At 37.1% G+C, this 20807-nt stretch overlaps 4 protein-coding genes and 1 pseudogene across 4 annotated transcripts; 2 read left to right on the top strand and 3 right to left on the bottom strand.

Moving 5' to 3' along the window:
- Positions 1-353: 353 nt before the first annotated feature.
- Positions 354-2672, bottom strand: MORF1 (multiple organellar RNA editing factor). Its single transcript, XM_007042212.3, has 5 exons — positions 2177-2672; positions 1900-1997; positions 1708-1773; positions 755-1581; positions 354-611 (listed from the first exon to the last, which is right to left on the bottom strand). The coding sequence occupies exons 1-5, from the start codon at positions 2557-2559 to the stop codon at positions 600-602; spliced, it is 1386 nt and encodes a 461-aa protein (XP_007042274.3). The 5' UTR covers positions 2560-2672; the 3' UTR covers positions 354-599.
- Positions 2673-2828: 156 nt separating this feature from the next.
- On the top strand, positions 2829-4338 carry LOC18607829 (RNA polymerase II C-terminal domain phosphatase-like 4 pseudogene; annotated as a pseudogene).
- Positions 4339-4924: 586 nt separating this feature from the next.
- Positions 4925-10971, top strand: MLO4 (Seven transmembrane MLO family protein). The gene is made up of 15 exons (XM_007042210.3): positions 4925-5255; positions 6130-6187; positions 6375-6601; positions 6685-6801; positions 7250-7310; positions 7458-7549; positions 7979-8053; positions 8172-8257; positions 8846-8895; positions 9280-9320; positions 9449-9619; positions 9700-9735; positions 9885-9952; positions 10055-10115; positions 10465-10971. The coding sequence occupies exons 1-15, from the start codon at positions 5130-5132 to the stop codon at positions 10894-10896; spliced, it is 1701 nt and encodes a 566-aa protein (XP_007042272.3). The 5' UTR covers positions 4925-5129; the 3' UTR covers positions 10897-10971.
- A 428-nt stretch (positions 10972-11399) lies between these two features.
- Positions 11400-12139, bottom strand: LOC18607827 (ferredoxin-A). The gene has a single exon (XM_007042208.3). The coding sequence runs from the start codon at positions 12047-12049 to the stop codon at positions 11618-11620; it is 432 nt and encodes a 143-aa protein (XP_007042270.3). The 5' UTR covers positions 12050-12139; the 3' UTR covers positions 11400-11617.
- On the bottom strand, positions 11400-19870 carry TMN1 (transmembrane nine 1). Its single transcript, XM_018115460.2, has 12 exons — positions 19499-19870; positions 17872-18064; positions 17635-17739; positions 16813-16830; positions 16626-16723; positions 16390-16542; positions 16101-16235; positions 15836-16002; positions 15428-15522; positions 14954-15327; positions 14090-14363; positions 11400-13619 (listed from the first exon to the last, which is right to left on the bottom strand). The coding sequence occupies exons 1-12, from the start codon at positions 19595-19597 to the stop codon at positions 13552-13554; spliced, it is 1779 nt and encodes a 592-aa protein (XP_017970949.1). The 5' UTR covers positions 19598-19870; the 3' UTR covers positions 11400-13551.
- Between the last annotated feature and the right edge of the window lie 937 nt (positions 19871-20807).

Raw genomic sequence — 20807 nt, 5'->3', positions numbered from 1 at the left:
TCTTCCACGTGCTCTTACGCGGTACTAGCACCACTATATGTATGGTTTCCTCTTCTTTGTTGTTAATTGGGTTCTCTACTTTCGATTCTATTGTCTCTGATATTTTTGGTGAAGACGAATTGGAAAAGTACACAATGTATAATATAATGATAATCAATTACAACTTATGAATGCCGAATCATAGTGGTTTTTTTCCCAATAAAAAAGTAATTTACAATGGCTCATCTCGGGTGACAGAAATATCCAGAGAGAAATGTTAAATGGCAGCCTCCATGCAGAATTTTCTTCAAGAAGAGAGATTCATACGGACGATAGGAGGAAATTCCTACATTTTCTGATAATGAAAAGGCAGAAACAAGAAGGCAAAATCACATTTTGATTTGATGATAAAATTCTAGTCCAAGCTCTTAACCAAATAGGGGATGCTACAAGCTCGAACTTCACAGTCAGAAAACTGATCTAAGACAAAACAGTCGACTATTTACCACGACAGATAACAGAAACTGCTATAGGTAACTCTTAAAGAGAGAAAGAAAAGACACCATGACTCCTTTGCACGTCCATTCTCCCAATCATCTCAAAGAACCGTTTGAAATCTTTCAGTATCTTCCCTGCAGAAACAAGCAACTTCTATTAACAAATATTGCAGAGCACCTGATATGGCTCAAAGGAAAGTGCAACTCAGAAATGCTGCTCAGCATCAATTTATGAGTTTTATCCAAAAGTTCAAATTGATTTAAAAGGAATGCCTTACTTGTTGCATCCCTCCTTGTCCCATTGATCCGGTTGGCTCTCCTTGCACATTTCTCTGCTCTGCTTGTGAGAACCCTTGACCAGCTCCATGTCCCGGGTAAGTCTGTCCATCCCCAGCATTTGTTCTCTGCCCATAACCCTGCCCAGTGCCAGCAGTTGCTCCTGGCCCATAGTTCTGACCAGACGCAGGATTTGATCCTTGCCCATAACTCTGTCCATAGCCAGGATTTGCTCCTTGCCCATAATTCTGCCCATATCCAGGATTTGCTTGCCCATAATTCTGCCCATAGCCAGGATTTGCTCCTTGCCCGAAATTCTGCCCATAGCCAGGATTTGCCCCTTGCCCAAAATTCTGCCCATAGCCAGAACTCGGTCCCTGCCCATAATTCCCACCTTGTGTGGAAGCAAAGTTCCTTTGATCTCCTCTGGAATCCCTTTGCTCAGGAGGCACATAATTGTGCCCATCTTTCTGAAAGAAGTCCCTTCGCTCTTGGGACATATAATTTACCTGCCCTCCTTGGTTGTAACTGCCCTGGTATGAAGGATCACTTCCTTGTGGAGCATCCCTGTTGTTCATTGGTGGCTGCTGACCATAATTTTGTTGAGGTGGATAATTTTGTGGAGGCCTATAGTTCCTTCCATCCCCTTGCACAAATCCCTGCTGATTGTATGGTGAATTTCCTTGCTGGTTTTGCATTGGGTTTCCTTGTCGATCATACCTTGGTTGGTCAGGATTTCTATTATTTTGACGGAACCTACCACCTTGGTGTCTACCATACTGAACAGGGGGTGGTCTTGGTGTGATAACACCATTTTCATATTTGTCGCCTGGCAGTCACAGCAAAATATTCAACTCCAAGGTCAAACGCTTCACAATGTAGTATGTACCATTCAGATAAAATCAGCCAATAACGTAAAACAGAATGGGGATATCAGAAAAGGAAAACTCCTAACCTCCATACTCCTTCTTTACTGGATCAATATAAGAGTCTGGCAATACAAAAACAACCCCGGGTACATCTGTTTATACCAAAAACTTCAAAAGTCAGAATCTTTCTTTCATTTTCTCTCAAACACAAATATCAAAATCTTTAAAACGAATAATTTTTTGGGAGTAATATGATATCATAAGCTGTAAAAACTGACCATGAAACTTTTCAGACTCTTCTTCAGACATTAAAACCTGAAAACCTTCATAAGTAGTTGTGCTACACGCATATATTCTTTTTTTCGCCTCCTCCACGCTGAAACAAATTAATCCAAAATCAGCAAACCCATTTACCACCCACTAAAAACTAAAGATTCTAACATCAAGGCTACCTCAAGTTAACCAATCAAACAAAATGCCCAATAAAAAAAACTGCTACAAATTTATTTCCAATAATTGGGCAAAACTCAAGGATAAAAGAGAGATAAAAGGGACCTGATGCCGAGGCCTTGAGCACAAATCTGCTCGTAAGTACGGACCATTTCTTCAGGGGGAGGCTTATTATCTTTGGGGAAATCAACGACGATGAGCCAATGGTTGTAATCGCAGCCTTCGAATAAAATCGTGTCTTCGGTTATCTCATCCCCTTCTTTGTACAGTTTGTACTGTCTCGGAGATGAAAGTGGACCCCCCGACGATTTGAACCATCGAGATTGAAAGATACCGAAGGATGATGTTGTTGATGATAATGGAGTACGGGTGGAATTGGAAATGGTGGCTGTAATTGTAGGGACAGCAGGGTTGGGAATGGAGAGAGTACGGTGGAGGGTAGTCAGAGTAGTTAGTGTCCGACGGAGGCGAAGTGGATGCAGAGCCATGGCTAAGGTTTCGGTGGTAGAGACACAAAGCGCTAGGGTTTTACAGGGTTTAGGGAACTTTCTAGAGAGAGAGTGAGAGTGTCGAGAAGGTGAAATACGGATTTGTACAATACTGATTTGGTTTGGGCAAATGTCAATTTAGGGCCACATGTTTTTTCTTATTTGAAAAAGGGCCCAAGCCCATTAATGCAATTAAGCCCAAGATATAAACTTGATTTTTTTAATTACATTTTTACAGAAAGTTTCATGTTAAAAAATTCTCTCATGTGTAAATACCAGCCGTGCCCCCTCTGCCATTCCAGCCACCGCCTCACACATATTTCCCGAGGGCTGTGTACCGTTGAGAACCGTATCTGCACTCCTTTCATTATACAAGGTGTCTGTCCTTTGCAACTATGAGTTTCGTAACTGATTCCCCAGTACACTCGTCTTGCAGCGATGACTTTGCCGCATTGCTTGATGCTGAGTTGGAAGTCGGTTCTTCAGGTTTTTCACCGGACGAAGAAGATGAAGAAGCTGATGGTGATAATGATAATGATGATGACCTTGATAGTCAAAAGGAACAAAAGGTGCAAGATCGAGAAGTTGGAAGACTTAGAAGAACCTCGGGGTCCAACCTCTCAGGGTTTGATAGAAATAATCTTGAAGAAGAATGTATGTACGCGTCGGGGTTCTTTTGGACAAATGTGCATCCTTTGTAGGAAAAGGTTGGATGATGAATTTGGTATAACATTTGGGTATATACATAAGGTTTTAAGGCTTGGTAACGATGAAATTGATCGATTACGCATAAGAAGCTTTGTTTAGTTCTTGATTTGGATCACACACTGATTAATTCTACTCAGCTCTTGCAGCTAACACCTGAGGAAGAATATTTGATGGGCCAATCTGATTCCCTTCAAGATGTTTCATAAGGCAGCCTCTTCGTGTTGGACTTTATACATATGATGACCAAATTGAGGCCCTTTGTCAGTAAATTTCTCAAAGAAGCAAGTGAAATGTTTGAGATGTACATTTACACAATGGGTGATAGACCCTATGCATAGCAATGGCTAAACTGCTTGACCCGAGAAGAGAGTACTTCAATGGTAGAGTGATTTCAAGAGATGATGGCACCCAGAAATACCAAAAGGTCTTGATGTAGTGCTAGGGCAAGAGAGTGCTGTTGTGATCCTTTATGATACAGAAAATGCATGGATGAAGCATAAAGACAATTTGATACTGATGGAGAGATATCATTTCTTTGCTTCAAGTTGTCACCAATTTGACTACAGGTTCCAAGTCTCTTTCTCAGTTGAAGAGTGACGAAAGAGAGCCGGATGGAGCACTTGCTTCGATTCTTAAACTACTTAGGCAAATCCACCATATGTTCTTTGATGAACTCGATTGCAATCTTGCTCGCAGAGATGTAAAGCAGCTGTTGACAACAGTTCGGAAGGAAGTGCTTAGAGGGTGTAAAATTATTTTCAGCCGTGCTTTTCCTACAGACTTCCGGACAGATACTCATCCTCTGTGGAAGATGGCAGAGCGGTTAGGAGCTACTTGGTCAACAGAAACTGAACTTTCAGTTACACATGTTGTTTCAAAAGATGCTGGGACAGAAAAGTCTCACTGGGCAGTGAAGGAGAAGAAGTTTTTGGTCCATCCATGGTGGATAGAAGTTGCAAACTTTTCGTGGCACAAGCAGCCTGAACAGAACTTTCCTGTTAGCCAAGGAAGGAAACAATGATCACATTTTCATGTAAGGCATTAAGCCCCCCCGGTACTGGCAGACGTTGGAAGTTGTTGTATTTGTTTTCAAATAAAATAAATTCTCTCATTTAATTTTCAGCTAAAAGGTGGAATAGCAGTGCTGGAAGTTGTTTAATAAATTTAATGACTCATTCAAACTCAAAATATATAGAATTACAGAAAGTCCTTATAATAAGAATGATGTAATTGAAGTTGTGCACATGGCCTAATTATTTGTATTCAACAAGGACCTTCAAACTATTAAAAGGAAATAATTAAGTTTGCCTTCTTCGATCCTTCTGAAGTCTGCATGCATGAGCAGAACCACTGATCACAAACGTTAATTTGTGGAAAGCTTCAATAATTTTTTGCTAACTGATAATTATAATATATAGTTGTATTTATTATTTTATTTAAAGAAGGAGGGTGTCCAACTGCCAAGTTAAGATCTTCAAAGCTCAAAGAGAGGGAGAGTTCCTATTCCTTCCCATGTGGGTAGGTTGCATTTGGTGGAGCATAAAAAAGGAGTGATTATTGCATTGATTTCAATGCAAAAACGAAGGTGGGTCTGTTTAAGAAATCACAAACAAAGACAAAACAATAATCATTAAACTAATATTGTGCACTTCCCATGTTCTCTCAGCTGAAGACCTTGAGTAAACTCTTCACTTCCTCCGAAACCCGCTGTTCCTCGCCCACTTCCTTGTTTCCTGGATCTTTCACTTTCCGCCAACTGGGTTCTTCATTTTCTCCAGAAAGCTTTTCGCTTTGTTCTCTTCTATGAAACAAAAGTGTTGGCATTTGAAGTAGAAGGTTCAGTTCTTGTTGACGTAAGAAACATGGAGAAGTTGATAACGGAAGGGAGGTCTTTAGCGGAGACCCCAACTTATACTGTTGCTTCTGTCATTACAGTTTTGGTTTTTGTTTGTTTTTTGGTTGAACGCTCCATTTATAGATTTGGAAAGGTAAGTAATTACTGTCAATTAGTGAAGTAGTTTTCCAGTAGCTCTCTTTTTGGTTGAGAAATGTGGGAAATGAAAGAGGAAACTGTTTTTTGATCATTCTTCTGTTTCTTTTTTTTTTTCTATAAGTTGGGGACCCACATTTGTTGACAATTTGGCTTGGTTTGAAAAATGTTTTCAGAAAGTTGTCATGTTATGTTTGGTTTCCGGCAATTGTAGGAAAACATGAAAGAAACTCTCCTTATGGCTGCTGAGTGCTGAACCACTTTGGATGTTTAGCTTGCCTTTGATATTTGGGAGGTTACCTATTCTTCTAGATTGGTTGCCTGGTTGCTGCTAAAAAATGAAACAGAGTGGAATAATCTTAGTTTGGAACCCACTTTTTTACTCAGCTTGGTTTCTGAAGGAATTTTTGTGTTATTAATTTCTATTTTGTTTCCTGGGAAAGTGAGAAATCGAACTAAAACTTAGTTTGGCTTGTTTCCCTTTTCAATACTAACAATGCACTCTTCGGTTGCTGAAAAGAATGTAAGAAATTGCAATAGTAGCTTTTATAGTCACTCATACTTTTCATTGAGACAACCTTTAGAAGGTTTGGAGGAAGTTAACGAAAAGTATAGGAAAATTAGAGAAAGCAGAATTTTCAGCTATTGGTGTTTGATTGTGTGTAACTGCAAATGATCAGTGATATGGCTTGTGGCTATGTTTACTGATATTTGGAAACAATACCAATGGGGAATATGGTCTTTGGAGATTGGACATTTGTTTCACTTTTCTATTTTATGTCCATTGCCCTGTGAAAGAAAGAGAGAAGCTGCGAAACAAAAAACTTAGAAATTTGCCAGTTTATCTGAATTTGATTTTCTATTCTGTATAGTGGTTGAAGAAGACAAGGAGGAAAGCTTTGTTTGTTTCTCTGGAGAAGATTAAGGAAGGTGAGTGAGTCAGGTCCTCTGTTGATTGAGGATTGAAACTTGATTGTTGTCACTCATATATGTTTTGGGGTTTATGTGATCTATTTTGAGTAGTCGCTGACTGTTTTACAGTGTCGTGAAGTGAGAGTTATATCAGATTCTGATTTTCATGCTTGTGACTTTTTCTTTTCCCCCTTCTTCATGTTAGACTTGATGCTGCTTGGTCTTATATCTTTGTTGTTGGCACAATGGGCACGAGGGATATCTGAGATTTGTGTAAATTCATCCCTTTTCACCAGTCGCTTCTATATTTGCTCTGAGATGGATTATGACATAAATAAGAGTATGTTGTTTGAAAGTACTTCCTCTTTCACAAATGAGACTGGTATTCCTCCAGAAGGACTAAATTCTCATCCATCACATCAATGTGGTGAGGTAACTTTCTACTCATCTAGTTTTAAATTTGGTAGGTATATTGTCAGCGAATTAGATTTCTCACTGATAATGGTTGAATGCAGGGTCGTGAACCATTTGTATCATTTGAAAGTCTTGAGCAACTCCACCGGTTTTTGTTTGTTCTTGGCATCACTCATGTCCTCTATAGCTGTCTGGCGGTTGGCCTGGCTATGAGCAAGGTGCAGCCTCTATCTTTCCAATGCCACTTGTAGGTTTACCAATTAAAGCTACTTAACAGATCATCCATGTGAATTAAGTGAACTAGAGGGCATTTCTGCTTATCATGAAAACAAGTTATGCCTCATTATTTTCACCCTTGATTGTCTTTCAAATGGACTAAAAGTTATAGCAAGCATGATAGAATCTGACATTTAAATTTTCCTCTGAAACTTTAACAGTCACCATGTTCTGGCCATGAAATAGACTAACTTAACTTCTATAGGTTGATTTAGGACTTTGAAGATTTATTACAATCATTTAGCGTGTGAAATGATGATTTTTTCTTGGTTTGTTGCATTTCCACTGTTACATATCACTTATATCTTACAAAATGCTATTTTCATGATATCTGTGATGCCTCCTTCATTAGAATAGTGGTTTATAGATTCTCATTCCACATCTATGTAGATTTATAGTTGGAGAAAATGGGAAAACCAAGCCAGCATCATAGCTGATGGAAGCTTGCAAGGTATGTAACGAAATAGTAATAGACATGGCCCAGCACCAGTTCCTCCAAACAACTTTTTTGCTTTTTCACGGGTATTATTTAGCAGTATTATCAACATATTTTCAGCAATATGATTTTTTCCAATTATGATTGTTTTTTTGGCATTAGCAAAGAGAAACAAAGTAATGAGGCGACAATCTACCTTTGTTTTCCATCACACATCTCATCCATGGAGCAGGAGTCGAATTCTCATTTGGATGGTGATTTTCATGCTCAAACATATATTCTGCATTTCCTTAGTCTGTGATATTTTCATCTTTATACTGTTTCATTTTCTTGTTTGATTCTTTGATGCTGAAATGTGCCTGGTGACTAAGCTCAAAATTCTGCTAGCTGAGGATCCAACTTTTAAGCTTTAAGATGTGTCTTTTGTTTGTGTTCTAGGGATAACCCTGTCCGAAATCTATGTATATCCAAAAAGTATTGTTCCAGAATGGTGATCCTAACTTCTCAGAAGCATATATCTGAGTGTCCCAAAACTCGAGAATGTTGACTAGGATTGAGTTTTATACTTTTCACTCTCATTATAACAGTCAATGTGCAACTTTCTTCTTTTATTCCATCCCCACTTTTTTTATATTGATTGATTTGTGTCTTTAAGTAATTGGTTTTGTGGTCTGTACATGCAGCTTTGCTTTCTACGACAATTTAGGAGCTCTATAAAGAAGTCAGATTACCTGGCATTACGTCTGGGTTTCATTACCGTGGGTATCTAATATCCCTTGGTTACCTATTTTTCTCACTTTGCTGGTTTGCTATTGGATGGTTCTTGTAATAAATTTTAAGTTGCACATTCGCTTGTTTTTCTTATTGACTTTCCAGAAGCACAAGCTACCACTTTCTTATAATTTCCATAAATATATGGTTCGAAGCATGGAAGATGAGTTCCATGGCATTCTTGGTATTAGGTAAGTACTCATACAAATTGGATTTCAATTTCGAACCTATGTCCTATGATTTGGTTTTATATAATTCCCATTGATTAAGTTACATGGTAAAATTGTGAAGATAGTGAGAGGATTAATTTATTAAAGAAGCTGAGCATATCAGAACAAATCAAGGAAAGCATTCCATGGAAAACATAAATTCGAGCAAGTTTTCTATATTTCTTTCAGAAAGCTGTTCAGTGAAATTATTTCACCTAATTTCATAATACTGCTATATGAATAACCTAGTTCTTTTCAAGAAGAAGACGAAATGCGTGCTATGAATAATGTATATGCTGCTGTGTTGATTTGTTATTATAAATGAGAAGATCAGAACAGAAAATCAAAATGATATACTAGAACGAGGGAGGAAGATAGTTGTCATACAGGCTGGAGAAAGAAGGTAAAAATATGAATGAAAATAACAAATGAACCACAACTACTGCTCTTTCTGGATCATATTTTACTTACAATGCAGGTTGCTGATTTTGATGATGTTCATAAGACAGTTGTCAATAACTCTACAATTTCTGATAAAAATCAATTGTAACTGAGATTTTGATTTTGCAGCTGGCCGCTTTGGGGATATGCTATAGCTTGCATCTTTGTAAATATTCACGGTAACTAGTCATTTTAACATGCAATGCATTTTTTATTGCTCCTTTTTATGTTTTGGTTTTACTTCTTTGGATTCCCAAGCTCATAAGATAAACAAAGGCAGATTGAGAGAGGACAAATTCCCCTGACCCCATGAATTCTTTATAAAACATCAGACTAGGAGCAAAGAGAAATGTGCACCCCCTTGATCATTAAAGTTGTCCTCTGTCCTGTTTTGCATCCTTGAGAAAACAAAAAATTATGGTGAAAAAAGCCTATTGAGTCAAAGAAATTTTCTGATAATAAGATAAGGTGCAAGTTGGTTGTCAATATTTCAAGATTGTCTATGAGTGTAACCAGATTCAGTACACACTGATCCATCTTTATTTTCGCCTTATGTGCTACAGGGCTAAATATTTACTTCTGGCTCTCTTTCATCCCTGCTATTGTAAGTACACTGACTCCTGCTGGCAAATTATTCAGAGAGAAAGACAGAAATTCTTAATTAATTTTAATCAATGAAAGAGGATCGATTAGCTGAATGTTTGTCTTACAAAATTGTTTCACATGTCAAAGCTTGTGATGCTGGTCGGGACAAAACTTCAGCATGTTGTTTCCTCGTTAGCACTTGAAATTAAGGAACAAACTGGTCCACCTACTGGAGCTCAAGTCAAACCACGCGATGATTTGTTTTGGTTTGGAAAACCAGAGATATTACTCAGGTTGATACAGTTTATCATTTTTCAGGTAAAATCTACGCTTTACATGTTATGTCTCTCATGTGATTCAGGTTAGTATTTATATCTGATTATTTCTTGTTCATGCAGAATGCCTTTGAGATGGCAACCTTTATCTGGTCATTGGTAAGATTTACCTCTCTATCTCTTTGTTCTGCCTGCTTGCATTACATGCACAAAAAATAGATTGTTGCATGCAATTTGCAACAGCACCTTCTTCTTCTTTTCAGTTATTTTGAGAAGATGGCTTATTTTCCTTTTCTCCATTTGTTTAGTGGGGACTTAAGCAGAGGTCATGCTTCATGAATAATCATTTTATGATAGTCTTCCGCCTAGTTTCTGGGTACGTTTACTTTTAATTAGAGAGCTTCAATGCAAAAACTTCTTTAATGAAAAGCATGAAAATATTTTGACTATAATGTGGTTTTAATTGCGGTATATGCAGGGTTCTTGTTCAGTTCTGGTGTAGCTATATCACAGTGCCCCTGAATGTAATTGTTTCACAGGTTTTTCCCTGTCTTTAACACATACAAGTTTAAATTTTTCATTATGTTTGCACCATTTGTCATGTTTGCTTGTATGAACCGGATAAGGAACTTGGACAAGTATTCCTTAGTGCATGCGTCTCTTTATGGAAACTTAAATGAAAGAGATGATTCTTTTAATGTAATCTCAAAGCTTTTCTAACTAAATCTGGAAGTTCTTCGCCCCCTACTCTCCAGTGTTATCTTTCACAATTTTTGCTTCACCCATAAGCTTTACTTGGGCTCTTGCATTAGCATTACAAAAAGAGTAAACATGCTTACTTTGCACTGTATGATATGCTAACATTTCAACTCTTGTTGGTGCTTTCAGATGGGATCCCGATGTAAGAAAGCCTTAGTTACTGAGAGTGTAAGAGAATCACTTCATAGTTGGTGTAAAAGAGTAAAAGAGAAGTCTAAACGTGAATCTGTGCACTCGCATACCGCCAGATCAGTGTGTTCACTGGAATCAGTAGTTGATGATGAGAGGGATGAAATCACAGTTGCATCCGGCACTTTATCCAGAAGCTCTTCCATGGAGTCACTAAATCAAGTAACTATAACATCCTCAGAACAAGCAGAGGCCATTCTTGGGACTTCCAACCGTACCCAAGGTGAATACTCATCACGGGTGGCGGACTATTTATCCGAGTCTATAAGCATCAATGCATCACAGCCTCTGACCATTGATGAAGACGAGAATGATGGCATTGCAGAAGAAGAGAAGGTTGACACTCTGTATGAGTTGTTTCAGAGGACCTGAATGGTTTATCTTACATAGGTCAGTTTTCATTTTTCTATTACCTTTTGCTTTTTTATAACCTTATATTTAGCGAAACGTGTGTTTAGATTTTGATGGATCTACAAAAAGCTAATTAAATAGTATCAGATAGTGAACAAATCTTGCTTCAAGTAATTAACAAACTTGCTTGAGCACAGAAAAGAGTTATGATGGCTATACAGCTTTGGGCGTTTTCTTTTCACCAGGAAAGCTTTATAGCAGTAACTCACCCGCAATTAACAAAAAATATTCTCAATGCTTTTGCTCATACAGAGTATATCCAACAACCATGACTCTGAAAATCCGGCGTTCCAAGAAAACCAGTTGATCCCTCTATAACATCTTGACTGGTAATTTCTCTAAGTAAATGGTCAGTTGAAGTATCCATTTGTTTTACGTGTGAACCTGATTTGCTCACTACTAGTCTACATTATTCATAAAACTAATCCAGTCTGCATAATAATACACAAACAGAGAGCGAGAGAGAACAAAAAGATCCTCAGCAAAACATTTAAGATAATTAAGGCTACAACAATTTCATACGTTACCACAAATGAACAAAAACCTTACAACATGTTGTAACTCGTTCAGGGACATGACAGTGACAACCCTTTGACCATTACACTAAGCCAACCAACCTAAAAGTAACAGACAAGAAATTAGGAAGAAGGCGAAGGATAGTAATTGGTAAACCACTTTAAATTTAGAGATCGTCCTCCTTGTGTGTCTCGATGACAACATCACTCGTGGGGTAAGCGACACAAGTGAGAACAAAACCAGAATCAATCTGCTCATCATCGAGGAAGCTACCGTCAGACTGATCCACAGAACCTTTTGTAACCTTTCCAGCGCATGAAGAGCAAGAACCAGCCCTGCATGAGTATGGAATATCAATACCCTCTTCCTCGGCTTGGTCAAGAATGTATACGTCGTCTGGGCACTCAAATTCTAAAGGTCCTTCAGGAGTGAGGAGAGTTACTTTGTATGCAGCCATGGTAAGTCGGCCCCCTCTCTGGGCTTTGAGGCCAAAAAGAGCCTGCCTAAAGGTAGGAAGGGAGCGTAGGCTTGTCACCGGCTGGCGGCGGACAAAGGAGGTGCTGACCATGGCGCTGGAGAGAGTGGCGGTGGAGGCCATTTTCAGTGTGATGGGGAAGGGGTAGAGAGTATTGAGCTAATGATATGCAATGGCAGGCTAAAGGATGTTGAGAGAGCAGGTGTGCTGATAACGGGTAGGATTGCGGAGAAAGTGTGGCTAGGAAAAGGAGTGGATGAAGTGGCAATGAGTCCTATCTGCCACGTGGCGAACCACCGTGGCTTGCATTATCTTTGTATCATCACCACAAAAGGTTCACCTATTAATTGGTGAATGTGGCTGCCACAATCCTCTTACGATATTTCCCTTGGCATTTAGTCGAAGAGAACCATCGGTTTTTTATGGCTCTACTTAAAAAGTACAAAATACGAATGGGTACCAAGGTCTCCTCGACGAAACACTGAGCCCACAGAAACAACAAAGTTCATTTTTTTTATTATTTTTTAAATTTCCGAGCACAAAATGTCGATTACCACCAGATTATGGAGCAAATCAGGCAATGCGTACGTCAAAATGTGCAGTCAGTTTGAACGTTTCCAGACAACTGATGCGCCCCCTGGCAAAAGGCACACGTCAAATTTAGTATGTTAATTGCTACACAAGTCACAACCGCACACTATCTTTCTCCATCCTTCAGTTTCTAGCGGTTTTAATTTATCGATAAATCGATAGCAAGACAAAAAATTCCTAGCGCATAACACGAACTCAAACCAAACCACAAATTCATATAACAGTTTGTCCCGTGCATCTATGTTTCCGTTCAACTTCCCTTGTAAAATATAAACTTGCAGTATTATCGCAGAAACAATTGAGCTAATTTCCATTGTAATCTGCTTTTTTTTTTTAATTTAAAGCTATCATTTGGCTTCCTTCAATCTCCAAATCTCGGTAAGTATCAGAACCTTTATTCTTTCTTCTCTTAATACCAGGACTTTTTTTTTTTTTTCCTTTTTTTCTGGGTGAGAAGTAGGTCGGCAGTTTGGCCGCGATTGAAAGATTAAACATGCACCTCAAAAAATAGGAACGAGAAACAGTGAGCCAAATAGTACTGCAGTATGAACATAATAAAAAAGAAAGGGAAGAAAACGAACACCCATTTACTGATTTCCTTGATAAGTTGATCCTTCTCCCCCCAAAAAAAAAAGTGCAAATAGGACAACAAATCCGAAGGGAATTTAGCCATCAGTTCTTACACAGGGACATCTATATGCAAAGGGATCAAGGACAGAAGTATAACAAAAGTATAACAAATGACACGAGTCTAATATTTTAGCTAGCTTCTGAATTATAAAACAATATCTGAATTCTAAATCAGGGCTTCCAATTACAGCCGGGTAAAAGAAAGGCAAAAACAAAAATCTCAGGGCTTCCCCTAGTCCACAGAACCAAGAATAAATCCTTACCGTCAAACCCTGTGATTTCATCTGTAGGCTTTACGGGGTCCCCCATACCTGACCATAAGCTTCCTCTTCAACATTTATTGCCTCAGACAACTAAAAATGCTCAGGGAAGCACTGATGGTTCTACTTTCCAACAGCATAGTTCTAGTCACACTTAATGTTTCTGTAGATCCTCCTTACGAACAAGTTAGAACCAAGATAACCAACAGCTCCTGCACATCGAAAGGAAAGTAACACATGAGCATGAGCAGAAACAAAATGATGCTATTAGCCAAAGCCATAAACTCCTAGTATCTGCCAAAAACAAACAGAGATAAACAGCAACAGAGAATAAACAAGCAACAATGGTTCTTTTAACAACACCACCGCCCAACCCCCTTCAACAGAAAAGAGAGTGAAAATGCACGGTGTTTCGAAAAATCCAGTATAATCTACGGACATTTCAACACATCCAACTAGGTCTGCAAAAATGTCCAAATTTCCAATCAAGGAAAACAATCCAGAATATTTCAGGAAAGATGCCAAGTAGAGAGATGCATTAAAAGACTAAGGAAATACTCAGTGTTCCATCAAAAAAAGTCATAAGAGAAAATGCCTAACAGACTGAGCACATAAAAAGACTGGATAACCTTATTTTCAAATAGGATAGATTATTTATAATTTTATATATTTCAAAACTCACCGCAGAGGATTCCCAAACCAAGACAAAACATCAAAGTGTATCCAAAGTAGAAGCTGGTCTGGAAGAAGCCTGACATCTTGGTTTTCACGTAGTAGTAGTATATGGAGTACAAATACACATAGACTGCTGTTGAGGCAGCAGAGAAGAATGACGTCCACTGCCAGTGATAGTTCTCAGCATTTAGTAAGAAATATGTCCCCACAATTGTCACACAAATGGTTACAATGATGAGAATCAAAAAGACCAGCAGCATAAAACCATAGACATAATAAACCTGCAAAACACAAAGGAAATATAAGTATATTGCGTCTGAAATTACTAGAAAAGAAAAGAAGACCGTGTTCTAGTAGTCATAAGTACATAAGAGTAAAATAACATTTAGTTAATTTCCCTTTATATAACATTTATCACTCACAAAAGTTGTCTAAGTTGGAGTAAAATAATCCAGTATCTACTTGCCTATAAATTTCCATGCCCTTTTTAATACAGTTGCAATATGCTAAACACTACAGTAAGTCACTACCATAAGAAAGAGTGAAAGGCCACTCCAACAGTTTAAATGGGTTTATGTTTGATTTTTTTCAGATAGTAAATAATTTGCACACACATTAGATGTATATTTATGCATTAAGGCAGTCCCCATACAGTCAAGACATAGGTACACATGAACCTAGCAAAAAGGAGTAAGAACAACTCCTATATGTCAGTAAACAACATATATCCAAATCATTTATGGCTCCCATAACCAGGCAAATCATCAACCATACTATTTGGTATACAAAAAGCAAATGCAATTCAATCCCCAAGAATGATCTTTGCTTAGTTCATCATCAAACAATTAAAACCTAGGAAAAAGAATTTCACCTTGTAGTTCCAGAAGGATGTGAAGACAAAATACATTTCAATGAATATGCTGCCAAACGGCAGAAGTCCTCCCATCATAGAGACCACAGAGGGTGTAAGATACCATTTCTTCTCTGGAATTGGGCGAGGAATGGTCTTCACACGGCACGGATTATTTGGAGCACCACTCCAGTTTCTTCCAACAACTGTACCAAGAAGAGCCAGGGGGAATGAAATGAAAGCCCAAATAACGAAAACAACCACCATTGTACCAAAAGGAATAGCTGCTAGAGATCCATAGAATATAGCAATTGTGTTCAAGATGAATCCAATCCCAAAGCACATAAAAGGGAACAGAGATGCCGTAAGGATCATTGATTTTATCCAATTTTTACCTGCCAAAACCAACAAAACCCAACTTTTATAGAATGAAGGATCCACAAGGAGAGGAAACAAATGCAAGCAAGAATGGCTAAGGGATAAAATAGCCCATACCCCCATTGCGTGAGTACATTCCACCACTCACATAACCAGAAATGAATGATGTAAAAGCGTAACACAGTATAAAAGTTGTGACAATTGCTCCTCTCCTGTCGAATAATTAGTATATGAGATAACTAGTAGTCAAAAAGCTGAAAGATGAAATGCCAGAACCAACTAACAATGTGGTTCACCAAAATGAATTAAAAATGAGGGGAAAGAGAAAACACTATGGTCAAAATTGACAATGCTCTACAAAGGAAAAGCTCATAAAATAGAAGCATGAAGGGGAATCCCACGGAGAGCTCCATGCATTTATGCTTGACTTTATGTGCAAAAAAGTGGTGTCTAAGACAGGCAACAAAAATAAATATGTTCACAGCTCTCACAAATTTTGTATTTCATACTAGCTTCTCAACATACCCGACATACAGCGTTCCCACAATTGCCAATAAGATGACAAGGAGAACAAGCAATGCTAGCTGAGCACCTGTGCCAACAACAGCAGAAAGCAGAACCAAAGTACGAGGAGGCCGGAAAACATCACCATGGACAAGTTTCCAACCAGACTCTTCACTCACATCCCTTTCCTGAGAACATAGGTAAAATTGCAAGGAGAAAATGAATTTTCAGAAAACAGAAATTTCCTTAAATAACAGAAAAAAAGAAAGGGTCCATGAATTATCACCAAAGTTTCCAGATCATCATCTTCCCGAGCGTACTTTGCATAGTCATTTCTCAGAGTTCGCATCAAGATCATTGACACCAAACCAGTGAGGAAGATAACCATCATGAATGAATTGAAAACAGAGAACCAATGGATCTGCATATTGCAACTTGTATTTTAAACTCTTGGAAAATTAAAGAAAACAGATCAACCTAATGCCAGATTTGTAAAGATAAATGAAATATTTTGTTGCAGAAGTAACAAAAAAGAATCTCATTAAGAGGACAAAAATACCAACAATGCCACTTACCTGGTGCTCAAAGAAAGGGTAGTCCAAATAAACATCAAAGCGACGAGCAAAGGTGACATTAGTTGGAATCCATTTGATGGAGTATGTCATGTCCAACATTCTCCCTGCTTCCAGTGGTTTTGGACCATCCTGAGTGAGATTGACATGAATAATCTGCAAGATAGCAGTGTGGTCAATAACAACAGCAGATTCCAAAATATGGAATTAAAGTCATATGTATGTCAGAAACCACAAACCTGATCATTATTGTATTTAATAACGATATTCTTATGTGTGTTGAGTACTTGCTTTCCATTATCACTGTTCTTATCAGGATGAAGCTCACCAATAAAGCCTAAAAAGTTAAAGATAAATTCTTCAGTAAAGAGCTATAAAAGGATCAGCAGACTAGATAAAATGAGAAGGAAGTGGATTAATGCATACCCCACAAAGGCAGATCATCTGAACTTTCAGCATCGTGAAGAGCACAATACATGGCATCAACAAAAAGGCAAGGAAGATAGAGTAAGTGCTCCAACAAAACCATATAGACAAAATAATCCCTTAAACCCTGCAAACAAACATACAAGAACAAGCGAAAGAACCTATGTATCCACAATCTCCGGATCTATTTACATGATTTGCAAATGTAGATCTAGCTCACATTATGCAACAATCAACGCCACAACACCAATGCCATGCATCCAGTCAAGCATGTGAACTTGATATGCTCCATAAGATTTTCGTAGCACAGATTAGAGACCTCTGTTTTCTTTGATTTAAGCAAAAAAGAAATTCCTAGGTAATTAAGTGATCATTATTTGAGAACCTGATGATTAATAATAGCAGCATTTATTTAGATCACAGAAAGGACTGAGGAGAAATCTTTTAGGCCAATGTCACCAAACCCCAATTGAGCATAAAAGTTATTTTCATTACATGAGTCAATGCATGTAATGTAAATGTAACTTATCGACATTCAGCATCTATTATGTCACCATAAATTTCCTTGTAACACCAACATGCATAGAACATTTCATTGAAGATCATTATGGAGAGTGCTCTGACAAATGGCCTACATGGCATCAGATTTTTCACTGGCCACCGCAATTCCCAATCACCAAACAAAGCAATACATCTATTCTACTAAGAGATTCAAGCTTGGCACTTTCAGTGCTTTACTGAGCAGTCAAGTAAAAATATCTTCGTAGCCCTGTTTGAGCACACTTACTACTTTTATATAAAAGAATGAAAAGCTAAACATACCCACAAAGAATTCAAACCAATAATTGTTCTCAATAGCATCCTTGAACTGCCTGACCTTTGCTTCATCAAGGTCCAATTGACAAATGGAACCTTTTTCCACATTCTCTGTTGGACAGACAAAGAATAAAACAAGGAGGAGCAAAAGAAGGTATATAAAAGTCAAACAAAATGGAAAATTAATTATTAAAGAAATCACAGCAATCAAATCAAGAGTCTAACAAGGAAAAAAAATCGTACTTTTGAACTTTATATCAATTTGGCTATCAATAAGTTCATTTCCACCAAGGACCTCACCAAGGCCACCCCATTTGTGAGCAGGATTGGCACCCGGATGACAAAATGGAAGGCTGTAATAGTTATATGTTTCTTGTGGATTGTTGTATGGACCCACTTTATTTACCCATAGGGTAATTGGCTCCTCTGGTTGATACTGCAAGGAAAAACACAAGGAGAGTTGTTCAAAGTTACCCATAGCTATTGAAGTAGAGAAGAACGAAAAAAAAATATTACAAAAATCTAACAATATGCAACAACACAAAATCTAAACATCAAACACAAATAAGTAGAACAATTATAATCTTAAGTTCTCAGGAAGAGGATGTGATTTGAATACAAGGAAATGCACATGATAGGATGATGTAACATTGATCTCAAGAAGGATTGGCATTCAGGATAATTAGTTTGAGAAAGTCTGTGAAGCCTAGACCCCAACAAACTAATTTCCATTAAATCCGAATGCTCAGCTTACCAGACACCAATAGTGAAATATATGAATGAAGAAAAGGCACTATGACTATTCGCCTGGCAATTGACTTCTAGCATATAAGATAATACAACAAGGGATAGAATTATAAGTTACAGCTAAAAAGTGTCTAACCCAGCCCATAATGCTTTGACAGATCAGATTCCTTATTCAAGCTCCAGAGTGTTTGTTGACTCATCATCAACAATCAGAAATTGTATAAACGAATTCTGAATCTACTCTCCAAAAATATTGAAGAGATGAATGATCTTACAATTAGTCAACAATGCACATCTTGCAACCTAGGCATGAAGATAGAAGAAAAAAGAAGGAACTTCACCTATTGTTATTATTCTTTCACATGATTCACAGCTGAGATATTTTTACCAGCTATTTTAAAAAGTCAACTACGACAGCTTCATACTCAACTTACACCCTCTTACAATGGCAAATTGAAGGATATTAATTATCCAATGTAAGTGAATGCAAATACATTCTCAAGTTTCCACAACTATTCAGCAACAAAACCCATCTAACTCTTTCAAGCAGATCCAATCAAACCCATCAGCTTCAATTGAAAACCAATGATAAAAAGAATAATAATTACTCCAACGGAAAGTAGGAAAATGCTAAGATCTATATTTTGCACATGAAGGAATGGAATAGGGCAAAACATCTCCATGCCAGCTTTGCCACAATCTGACTTACCTCAACTGTAACTTAAACGCCTAAATTAAACATGGAAATGGTACAAACTCAAGTGTGCATTCAATTTTTTATATTACATATATAGTCATGCACGAACAAGATTTTTTGACCATTTCATAGACAATTTACATTAAGAGACTATCCATCAGAGATCTGTATCTCACACCTGATAATGGCAACATAGTAACAATATTTTTGTATTAATAGTCTCCCGAATGACACGTAAATCAAGAATTTGCAGGAGTCAAAGGCAACACTTAATCTAACATAAAAAGGAAATTAACAACAACAAAAAAGTGCAGATCTGAGTCAAATCGAGGAAGAATTACACCGAAATGACAAGATCTAAAGAGTCACTGTTAGGGTTAGGGTTAGGGTTGGATAAGAGGAAAAAGAGCCGAATAAGAGAATTACCTTGTGGTCTGACTCGGAAGCGAATGCGGGAGAGAGAAAGAGGACAATGAAGGCGAAAAGAGATAAGGATCCGACGGTGGAGAAAACGGAGGATGACATGGCGATCGTGCCGACTATGCTCGGATCTGAACGTCCGGGGGCCGATTCGAAACACTAGGCTGCTTAGTTCTCTCCCTTTTCTCTTTTCTTCGTTTATCGTGTTAAAGATTTGGGAGAGAAAGTCCTTTCTTTTTTCTCTTTTTCAACTTACATGAACCAGCTCTCTTCTGCTTTCTAGATTGATGACTTTGGCTAACGCACTCTTCTCTAATATTTTCGTTGAATTTAAGGGTCTCTCTAAAATACTTATTTAATTTCTTAGAAGCGTCGTTCTGGTCAGTGGTCAGGGCGAGGTTGAGAGTTAACGGGGAGCATGTCCTTTGGATGGGCCTCCTCTATTGAGTCCGGTTCTTAGCCCACAGATGCGCACCCATAGGATCATTGTTCTCGCTAACCATAAAAATCTGGGCCGCCCAACTTGCTTGTTTTTTACGCTACTCGTCTTTACTGTCGGCCCGCACACCTTCTCATAAGTTTTGAGAATAAGGGCATGCTTGATTGGGAATTAAAATTATTATTTTTTATTTTTATTTTTAAAATAAAATTACATTTGATTCAATAAAATAATTATTTTTGGAAATAGTTATTTTAAGAGAAATTTGAATAGTTATTACTAAGACTCTTGGTAATAACTATTCTAAATTGTTGAAAATAAAAAAATAAGTTGATTAGAAAAATATATATTTTTATAATTTAAAAAATTATTTTATAATAAAATAATAAATCTACTTTTTTCTCTCTCTTCCTCACTTCTCCTCTCTCTAAAGCACAAAAGATACAATTTTTTTACTTCATTTTCAAAAAAAAAATTAAAAATATTTAAATATTATTTAACTATAATAAATGTTATAAAGAATCTTATTTAATATTATTATTTGAATATAATAAATGTAATAAAGAAAATTATTTAGTATTATTTAAATTTAATGAAGAATATATTTTGTCTTTTAATATTAAATATTATTTAATTATAATAAAATATTTAATTATCTTCTAATACAAAATATTATTAAATTATAATAAAAATATGTTTTTATTTGGGTGAAAATATTATTTAATTATAGAAAAAGTTATTATGATTTTATTACTTATAATATTTTTATCTTTTAACAAAATAAATTCTTAAATTTTAATAAAGAGCATTTTTTTCTCATCATAATATTTTTTTAATTAAAAAATCATTAAATTTTAATAAAATACATTTTTATCA

Source organism: Theobroma cacao, chromosome 2, assembly GCF_053813885.1.
Source record: "Theobroma cacao isolate CCN51 chromosome 2, ASM5381388v1, whole genome shotgun sequence".
NCBI classification, from domain to species: Eukaryota; Viridiplantae; Streptophyta; class Magnoliopsida; order Malvales; family Malvaceae; genus Theobroma; species Theobroma cacao.
This window is presented reverse-complemented; position numbering and strand designations above follow the sequence as displayed.

Bases quoted from the DNA above. Each gene is read 5' to 3' on its own strand.
- MORF1 (XM_007042212.3), bottom strand. From the start codon at position 2,559: ATGGCTCTGCATCCACTTCGCCTCCGTCGGACACTAACTACTCTGACT. The intron at 1,998-2,176 runs GTCCCTTTTATC...AATTTGTTTCAG, and splicing joins GCTCAAGGCCTCGGCATCAG to CGTGGAGGAGGCGAAAAAAA. The intron at 1,774-1,899 runs GTCAGTTTTTAC...TGGTATAAACAG, and splicing joins AGAGTCTGAAAAGTTTCATG to ATGTACCCGGGGTTGTTTTT.
- MLO4 (XM_007042210.3), top strand. From the start codon at position 5,130: ATGGAGAAGTTGATAACGGAAGGGAGGTCTTTAGCGGAGACCCCAACT. The intron at 6,188-6,374 runs GTGAGTGAGTCA...TCTTCATGTTAG, and splicing joins TCTGGAGAAGATTAAGGAAG to ACTTGATGCTGCTTGGTCTT. The intron at 6,602-6,684 runs GTAACTTTCTAC...GGTTGAATGCAG, and splicing joins CATCACATCAATGTGGTGAG to GGTCGTGAACCATTTGTATC.
- LOC18607827 (XM_007042208.3), bottom strand. From the start codon at position 12,049: ATGGCCTCCACCGCCACTCTCTCCAGCGCCATGGTCAGCACCTCCTTT.
- TMN1 (XM_018115460.2), bottom strand. From the start codon at position 19,597: ATGTCATCCTCCGTTTTCTCCACCGTCGGATCCTTATCTCTTTTCGCC. The intron at 16,543-16,625 runs GTTTGTGGTTTC...GCTATCTTGCAG, and splicing joins TTAAATACAATAATGATCAG to ATTATTCATGTCAATCTCAC. The intron at 15,328-15,427 runs GTATGGGCTATT...TGGTTTTGGCAG, and splicing joins AATGTACTCACGCAATGGGG to GTAAAAATTGGATAAAATCA.